At 38.9% G+C, this 10,248-nt stretch overlaps 2 protein-coding genes across 2 annotated transcripts in view; one reads left to right on the top strand and one right to left on the bottom strand.

Moving 5' to 3' along the window:
• Nucleotides 1–10,248, bottom strand: part of LOC135207927 (polycomb protein suz12-A-like) — a 73,838-nt gene that overhangs the window by 24,846 nt on the left and 38,744 nt on the right.
• LOC135207731 (uncharacterized) lies at nucleotides 509–1,930 on the top strand. Its single transcript, XM_064239558.1, has 2 exons — nucleotides 509–603; nucleotides 1,435–1,930. The coding sequence occupies exons 1-2, from the start codon at nucleotides 509–511 to the stop codon at nucleotides 1,928–1,930; spliced, it is 591 nt and encodes a 196-aa protein (XP_064095628.1).

Genomic DNA, 10,248 nt, shown 5'->3' with positions numbered 1-10,248 from the left:
TGAGTTTCATTTTATTGTAGAACTTCATCCCCAACCCCTTTTTGTGCTTATTAAGCCCACGACCAACCTACCAAGTCATATTTTCCCACCTTTCCCACACCACCCTACCTTACAATATTTTCCCAGTCTCTTTCTACTGGTTCCATTATTTTCATTTGGTTCTTGTTCCATCTGACTTGTTGGCAGGGAATACAATATAGTTACGTAGGTATATAATATTACAGCTGCCAGTCACATAATATGTAAGTAGGGCAACAATGACTACTGCAACCACCGTAACATATGTGATATTTAAGGATAACAGTGCCTTGTGCCAGAGTATGGCTTCTGTAACCTATATGCCTCAATAAGTAAGCTCTTCTTAAGATAATCATCAAGCATGCCCGTAATAGCCATCGCATAGGAACAAAATTTAGCAAACAACAATCATGACCATCTCATGGGATGAGAAGTGTATAACACAATGATCATGACCATCTAATAGGATAAGAAGTGAATAAGTGATGATATGGTCTTCAACATCAGTAAAATCGACTGTCTTCAACAAGAAAAGAGCTGGGCCAATCAAAATGAGAAGGAGAAATTACTTGATAGGAAAGGAAGGTCAGCATCTTCCAAAACCAACAAGCATCAGCACTCTGCCTTCACCCCCCCCCCCCCCCCCCCCCCCCCCCCCCCCCCCCCCCCCCCTCTTGAGACCCCAGAAAAGGCAAATTCCACCATATCGCACTGAGCCACAAGTCCAGCCATGATGTAGCCTTGAACAAAGACTTGGTAAATGACCATGTGGCTCCTACTTCAAATGAGGTTAAAGAGATCCCTTCCACACAAAGCCATTCCAACCCGTGGTTGTACATCAACCCACAAAATGCCTGATCTACTTGTATTAGTTGAGTTTTGGCATCCTCCAAGACACTGTACTTCCACCAAGATGTGCAAGAGTTTAAAACACACCTATAATTAATGCCTACTACTGAGCTGTGCATCATTTTAGCAAGGTTTTATTGATATTTCTATTTACCAATGAACTTTCACAGGTGCTGCTTTGGCTGGTTATCTACATGTCACGATTCTACTTTGGTATGATATCTACACAGGTATGCGATCTACAGTTTCCAAGAAAGGCTTGTTGTGTCGTTTGTTATAACAATTTAACTTCCTAATTTCCTAAGTAACAACTAGATTGCTACCTAATGCAAAGTAATGCAAGTTGTGCTGTTTGTAACAATCTAGCTTGCTACCTAATTTCCTAATTACTTAACTAGATAGATTGCTGTATCGTTTGTTAAAAAATAAACAAGTCCTTTGCCATTTTTATATTTAATAGGCTTCTATACTTCAGTTTAAATATTTCAGTCAGTAGCAAAGCTCTGAAGATGCTCGCAAAGCAATTCTACAATGAAATCAGTGACGAATCCAAGATTCTGGCAATAGAGGTCGAATGTTGCAAGGTGACCAAGCTCCCAATTCAACTGACAGTGACGCTGAAGTGAACAATAACCGCAACCATGGAAGACGTATAGACGGTCCGTGGGTGTTTGGTTTGAAGAAAGGTTCGGACTGCCGATATTTTTACGTTCAAAGAAGAGACCGTGAGACACTTCAGCCTATCATTCAGAGAGAAGTCGCTGAAGATTCAATCATTCATTCTGACGAATGGCCGGCCTACTCTAATTTAAACCAACTCAATTTCCGTCATTTTACCGTAAACCATCAGCAGAATTACGTCGATCCTAACACTGGAGCACATACACAAGCCATTGAAAGATCTTGGCTTGTTGCAAAGGTTCGTATACTGAAAAAAATGAGAGGCTGCAATCAAAGAACTTTTCAATCTCACCTTGACTACTGGTGTTGGCGGATGCTGGGAAAAGAAGCTCCTGGCCTCTTTTTAGCATTTTTAGCCGATGTGCGTGCTGTGTATCGCTAGAAAATTTTGATATTTTTTATATAATGTAGATTTTAGCCTAAAATGAAAATAAAAACCAAATTTTTAGTTTAAAATTCTTCATTTTAACTAGTTCTCTATGATATTTTTTATACTATAATGTAAATATTAGACTAAAATGAAAATAAACGATTTTTTTTCTTTATGTGATATATAAAAGCTATAATTAAAAAAAATAAAATCATCTGTTTTATTCAGACAAAACTGAAGGTGAATAATTGACCGTAGATAACAAGCCAAAATTGAATTTGTACGTTGTAGATATTTTGACGGTGTAGATAACAAGCCAAAGCAGCACCCTTTCACACATCATTGGAGGCTGATGACAACACCACAATCTGTTTATGTAAAAACAAACCCCAGACCCCAAGGCACTGTCAAAAAGCATTAAAATGAAAGTCAAACCACTAGGTTGGTCTAACTACCTAATCAAGGCAAACATGAGTACACAATCCTTGTCCCTTGCTTAGCAGCACCAGGCAGTGCACAGTTATGGGTCAATCCCAAGCAGGTGCCACACACAGGAGAATGGTTATCCTCTCAACAGTCAGGAAACCGATTAGAACCATGTTCCAAGATGTACCAAGACAGCTCTAGAGAACAACGATGGGCTGTGGTGTGGTGAAGAGTGGCCTCTTCCTTATGCACTTCCAAAAAACATGAAGTCTGGTTCAAGTTCTATATACATAATAAAAAGCACATAATGAGAAGCAAATGAGGACATTCACCACAGACTAAACATCAATGAACGCAATCAATTTAAATTAGACACAAGAGGCATTTAGTACTGATACACCTGCACTGCCCTGAATCACTTGACCCTGCAAATGGTTACTGGAAATGAGGCCAATGCCAGCAGATGAGCTATGGCCACAAGAATGATGAAAGTGAAGAGGAGGAAAATAAAGAACAGCAAGGCTTCCTGAACCTTCCCTGACCACAAGGCTCTCCGCTCTCTCCAATGTCAACCAAGGACAAGGTCCAGTCAGACATCCCTGAAGGGACAGGAGCAAAAGCTGCCCAAGCGCCTGCAGCTGGAGAAGCAGTAAAGCTGGAACACTAGGAACATCCATGACTGTGAAGCACTTGTGCTTGGGGAATGAGAGAAGCCAGGGATCTGCCAAGAACAACCCATGCAGGGAACTTCTTGCTGAAGCCAGATATTTGTATGGTTGATATCCAACAAAATACAACCCATTTTCATTATCTTTAATATAGCCTACATATTTATTCCCACCCAGTCTATAATTCTGCCATATATCCATCCTGGTAGGTGGCAGTTTTTGTTTGTGTATACTGTAGGTGCATAAGAATGGATAGGAGCACTGATATGGGTATGCAAACAGTCAGACGACAACTAGTGGCAAGGACCGCAAGATAATAAAGAAAAGGCACTGACAAAGAACTAGGACAGATGGGAATTCCAGCAGAAAATATTTATACGATGGGAATTCAAGAAAATATTTATACAAGATAAAACAGTGGAGGCCACAAATTTCAGGTCTAACCCTTATAACGGGGAACCTGACATAAACCAGTGATGATAATAGTGAATAATTCACAAAAAGTATTTGTTATCCACCCCATTCCACTGGGAAAACCATACAGGGTGTTACAAATGAGGAAATTGCCAAGTGATTTGGTCACCAGAGGCTGGAAGACAGAGATCTCAATGACAGATTCCTTGGTCGTGTGATAATATGGAGAGACGTGCTTAGTTAGGAAAGTAATATACTTGGACAGAACATAAAAGCCCAGGTAATCATGGAGAATGTTCACAGATGAGGATACAGAGAAGTACCTAAGTAATGCAGGAAAGAGTGCAAAAAAAAAAATAATCACAAGGAATAAAACTCATTATATGTCCACCTCATAATGGGAAACCCTGAATAAGAAACATTAATGGAACCACTGACCTCTTCGGAACATTAGGTAAAACGAAAGTTTTCAAAAATCTTATATGTAAGCCACCAGAATGCAAGGCTTACAAGTTAAGCTAATATAGTAGACAATGTGTTCAAGGAATTACTGAAGTACTCATCCTATCTCAGAGAAGCATAAAAATTTTCATGTTTTTGTTACCTACTTTTATGGAGTTTTTGTCTGATCAATGATCAACCGGAAAGACCATGAAAGAGATTGTAATGTTTTATTTTACAAACTTAATACTATATCACATTTTTTCCCTTAACTTAAAATATAAAAAGGAAATACTGAGAAAAACCTAACTGCTTGCATTAAATTATGACAGGTTAAGTTACCTCACCTAACAACAAATGAGGTTAAGCTGAGGGTTGTGATTCTTATTGCAGTATTATTAATATTCAGAAGAAGGTGATATCAAGAACATTGGCTGAATATCTGTGACTTATATATAAAAAAAAAAGGTTAGGCTACTTCTACAATTCAACCATCCATATGGAACCATATCTGGGGCTTGGTTCAAATTGAAAATGGTTAAAATAGTCCATACTTCCACGATGCACCATCCATATGGAACCTTACAGGTTGTATTCAGAGTCTCATTCATTTGGTATAAGATTGCAGTACCTCAAATTTTGACTCCCGGTTGAGGTTAATCCATTCAGGAATGGCAGGCCTGGAGGGGATTATAGTAATATAATCTATCTAGGTCAGATAAGAAACTGGATCTTAGGTTACATGAGGTTAGGTTAGGATATACAACTCTGTGGGGTATACAACAATCCATCACTATCAAGATAAGATCCACATGAGGTGGACTGCCGTCAGTCCACCTCATGAGGTGCAACGTAGGCATTACTTAAGGTTCTTTGCTGCGTCCCTTCGGCCCCTAGCTGCAGCTACTTTCATTCCTTATACTGTACCTCCTTTCATATTACCTTCTTCCATCTTACTTTACACCCTCTCTCAAAGTCCAACTGCAAGGCTTTCCTTCTGTTAAAACTTTCAAACCTTTTCACTGTCAATTTCCGTTTCAGCAGTGAATGGCCTTAGTTGCCCCAGTGCTTGGCATTTTGCCTAAAACCTGTAAATCAATCAATCACTATCAAGATATCCAGTTATAGCTTAAGACTAGACCAGGAGTGATGCTATCCTCCTTTAATCCCAAGCCAACACTTGACTTCAAAAATCAGAAATGGATGAATGAGGGTTATTTAAGCTTTTTTCCATGAGTAATGTTGAAAGCATGAAAATAATTTATATATTCACCAAGAAATATATTACGACTTGCATCATTTCCTAACTCCAGTGTTACTGTTTTAAAGGTATTTGTTACATATGTTTGTAGATATTAGCCATATTGAGTGACAACATTATAGGTAGCATTTATGTAATACTTGAGCACTTACCTATGTGAGCTTTTTTTTATTTATTTTTTTTTTACTACCACCAGGCCTATCTACCCTAAGTCTTTCCTCCACAAATGTAACAAAAGGAATATACTATGCCTTCTAGGTAGCTACAAAGTACCTCCTAAACTCAAGGTAAGGAATATCCTTTGTGCAATGTTTGAATGGAATGAAATAGAATAAATAATTAAGGCCAAAGACCAAGCACTGGGGCCTATGAGGCTATTCGGCACTAAAAGAGAGATTAAGATTTAAGGAGGTTTTAAATGAGTAAAAGAAGGAAAACCTCGCAGGTACATTGTGAAACCATTCTTGGGAGTGGAAAGTATGCTAGAATATAGAGAATATGAACAGGGGTACAGTAAAAGGACTGAAAGAGGTTGCAGCTTGGGACAAAAATGATGCTGCAAGAGAACCTTAAGTAATGCATACAGGGACCTTTGAGAGGTGCACTGACAGATCTTTTACAAGACGCTACAGGGAGACTGGGCAGCCTGCTTAGTACTAATCAAGACCTGATTTATACTAGTAGTGCAGGGGCTAGGCCTATGGCAAAATGTGGTATTGCTGTGATTTCAATTTCCTAATTTCTGTAGTACCTAGTAGTAACCCAGTTTCCCAATTTATATTATTTCACTTGTCCCATTTACTAGGCTACCTAAGGGAAATTAGGCTAGGGGTCAGGTAGGCCTAAATTACTCTTATATCCACGACAAAAATGTGTTTTTAACACCTGTTAAAATACAATAGCCTACCTATAAAGCCATTATGGTAGTAAATATATTATAGTTCGCGTATTTGGGTAGGTTACCTTCAACTATACGTTAGGCCTAGACCTACGTCACACAAAAGTACATGTACGGTACGATACATATAGGCCTAGGTACCTAAGCCTATATGTATCGTACCGTACATTCAACACGTAACATGAATAACCCTTAAAAGTATGAGTAAGCATTTGTGCGTCGATGAAATGATACAAATAACAATAAAGACGAACATGGAACGGAAATTCAAAGTAAATAAAGCCTTGTCGGACTACAAACTCTAGTCTAGGCCTCCCTATAATAATGGCCGCAGGAGCAAAGCTAGTAAACCTGTAGTAGGCTAATCACCCTAATGGTTAGGTAAATTTTAAGAAAAGGCTAAATAAAAGTGTATAGTATTTATCTTACCTTAGTTATATTCGGACGACTCTTTAAATTTCTGCACTGTTTTAAACCACTGAACACTAATTTAAACACAACAATCGACGAAATCACGCAACGATGCAACGGCGTGCAACTTAGTGCAACATCTGAATTCCGGCTGACAGTGACATAGTTGAAATCCCAGATTGGATAAAAAAGATAAAATATCAGCATTTTTTTAGTAGCCATCTTAGTAAGAGACACGAAAGCAGTTTTGTTAGCTATAATAGAAGGAATAGCTTTATGTAAATGACACACAATGCGCAATTGCAAAGATTAGAATTGCACAATGACAGATCTGCGATGGAGAGAGAGAGAGAGAGAGAGAGAGAGAGAGAGAGAGAGAGAGAGAGAGAGAGAGATACATTCGGTATTAGTTTATTCTTGAAGATTCTTTCGGTTATTCAAGAATCTTTCGTTTACAATTGAACAAGATTTATAATGGGTTATCACGGATGCAGTGTTCATAAACACACTTTAATCTCTCTCTCTCTCTCTCTCTCTCTCTCTCTCTCTCTCTCCCTTCTCTCCTCTCTCTCTCTCTCTCTCTCTCTCTCTCTCTCTCTCTCTCTCTCTCTCTAGTACTATTTTTTCAACATATTTTTTTACGACTTACTAAAGTGAGATGGAAAGCAATTTATCCTTATTCTTACATTTTGAAAGCCTGTTACTTATAACTTATAATAGTACAGGGCGACGCCAGAGGGAGCTTGTGCCCCACAAAAATCACTCGGGCTCTTCAGACCACCAACTTTTATATGCTATAATTGCAGTATTACAATGAAGATTGGTATCAGGAGAACCCCATGGTCAGTCTCTCTCTCTCTCTCTCTCTCTCTCTCTCTCTCTAATGAAATAGTACTAGCGATATTCTAACAGATACGCCACACATTTTGCTTCACATCTTTGGCTCCCTCCCACCATTTATAATCCTGACACCTTACAGGATTTATCTGCTGTAATATAATAAGAGCAGTCTGGTAGAGATCATCTTACCCTTCTTACAAAGAAGAGGGAAAATCTGATTTTTTTATATATATATCTATAAAATGAAAGAAACAAAAACGAAGAACAAGTTGCGTCTGGGAACAGCCGTCAATTTGCTTGTTAGATAAGGATTTATCTCTCTTTATTCAACGGATGTAGTACCAGGCCAGGATATATCCTTGCAACGACGGACATAACAGTCATCCCCGGGCCACCCCGACCCAACCTCTCGTCACATCCAGGCGGAATTTAGAGTCCGAAATCTCTTTCCTTCCTCTTTGGCTTTGTAGCTCATTTGAAGCACTCGTTCGTCTCCGACAACGGTGGCTGAAAACCGGTTTCTCTCTCTCTCTCTCTCTCTCTCTCTCTCTCTCTCTCTCTCTCTCTCTCTCTCTCTGCCTGCATGTCATGCTATATTCTAAGTATTAACCACGGTGAGAATATCATCCATGACTTTCAAGAATCACCATGATTATATCAATTTCATCGATGCATAGACTATGCGATTTGTGCATCGAATTGGATTCATTTCTACGTGGGATGAATTGATAAAAATGATATTAGTACACATCCATTTTCAGAATAAACACCACACATCCTATTATGAAAATTACGTCTGGGGAAACTCGCAGTCTTGTTCTTTTCCCTAACTCGAAGACGAGAGTGGTTGAGCTAGAGCTAGACCGATCGAGGCATCGGTTATCTAAGAGGTCCCAAGTTGACTGACCGGCGGGTCGTCCCGTCCCGTTTCCCGTCTCCCCAACGGACCAAAAGTGCCTTGGTCCAACACCGCGACACAAATAGACTTGAACGGTTGGAACTTTATTCATTCAATGCCATGAATTATGACAGTCGCGCTAACCTCGATAATTGTTTGCTTATTCTAGGGCTTGATTCGTATTTAACGAACGGTTGCTGTACGTAGTACTAAAGTGCATGAAGCTTACATGATACTGCATGTATATATATATATATATATATATATATATATATATATTATATATATATATATAGAGCTGAGTACGAGAGAGATAGAGAGGAAGGCGAGAGAGAGAGTTTTGATGATGTTAGTGGTATTTTATATGACAAAAAGATATATCTCAACTTTGCTGATTTTCGGAAAATTGTTATCATATAAAGAGAATTCCTACTGAATATAATAGTCCCCTCAACAAGGTCACACACACACACACACACACACACACACACACTCACCCATGCCCATTTTCAAAACCAGCTGGGTCAACTGGTAGGTGGCAGTCCGACCAGAAAAAGGACCTTCCCTTTATTCTTGTATCCTCACTCTTGCTCAGATATGCCATTGTGCATACCTAGTGTTTTACCTATCTGTAAATTCTGATACATTTTGGTTCACTAAAAAAAATCACTCTTAACAACTTAAGGACGAAATACTTTCATTACCCTTCGATTCTGTCATAAACTTTTTCTTTGATCATTTATGTGATGTTTATGTTTCTTCATTCACTTAAAAAAATTTATGTGAATATCTTATTTATATCCCTTGTTTAGACATATATGTTGCTCTTCTGCTATCAATTTTGCCGTCTGCCTAATTTTCTCTATGAAGTTCCTGCTACTCATCTTCCTTGGTGTATGATATAATGATATCCACTGTAAACTTCCCTTTTATATCTTAATCCTTCTCTTCTTGAATGTCCTATCCGTCCAGCTGCATACCCGTACATGACAGAGAGAGAGAGAGAGAGAGAGAGAGAGAGAGAGGTGGATAAATGGTTGATACTTGAATAGCAACGTCATGCCATTACCCATGGGCGTATTACGGCCGGAAGGAGAGAGAGGGAGAGGCTGTTGGGTTACGTAACCAACCGCCGAAACTGGCAATAACATGTCAGTCCTTTGATCCGATATTATATTCGTTAACTTTAACTTCCGAAATTCTTTCATAATTTTCTTTTCGATAGTACGAACCGAATAAGGATGCTGAGGTACACACACACACACCTGCTCCTCGCTAAAGTGGTCCCAAGTTGTTGTCGATAACACAATGAGAGATTATCGAAATTAGAATACAATGGTTATTTCGTCATATCTTATAATTCATGCTAATGACTAAGTTCCCAGGAGTCTTACTTAGCTTCATACACTACCCTGCTCTTATTCTTAGCGACATTTGCTCATTATACAGTCAGCTTTCGTTCTACAATGGCTATCACTCCTTAGCGACATTGCTCATTATACAGTCAGCTTTCGTTCTACAATGGCTATCACTCCTTAGCGGGATGGGTCTAAGTTTCACATTCATATAGCGGTACTGATCGCACGATCGAGTCGTATGATAATGCTCATTTGCAAAATTTCGACAAACTGCACAAACACCGTTCGATTGTCTGGAACTGACTTAGACTTAATCCATTTTAGACGAGAAAAAAACTGTTTGACATCCCAGCATTTATGAGGATTCATTTTACTTACATTTTCTGGTGCCGACTTCTAAAACTCGCTTTTTTAGTCGTTATAATTCTCTTAAGAGAAGAAAAAAATTTTTTTTCTGTCAGGAATTTTTATTTATTTAACTTTCTTTGGTTTTCATTTAGTTGGGATAATCTTTTGATTTGCTAGTCTGTTTACAGAGCGGTCTCTATGGCTAGACTTCTGAGGCATCTCTCTCTCTCTCTCTCTCTCTCTCTCTCTCTCTCTCTCTCTCTCTCTCTCTCTCTCCACTGGCAAATGATCCCGGCTACGATCCTTGATAAAGAAAGGACGACCTAGGCATCCCCGAGGAACCCATTTTGTAAAGGGACCTAAAGAG

The sequence above is a fragment of the Macrobrachium nipponense genome, chromosome 34 (assembly GCF_015104395.2).
Source record: "Macrobrachium nipponense isolate FS-2020 chromosome 34, ASM1510439v2, whole genome shotgun sequence".
Lineage (NCBI taxonomy): Eukaryota > Metazoa > Arthropoda > Malacostraca > Decapoda > Palaemonidae > Macrobrachium > Macrobrachium nipponense.
The sequence above is the reverse complement of the archived record's forward strand: the minus strand, read 5'-3'. Positions and strand labels throughout refer to the sequence as shown.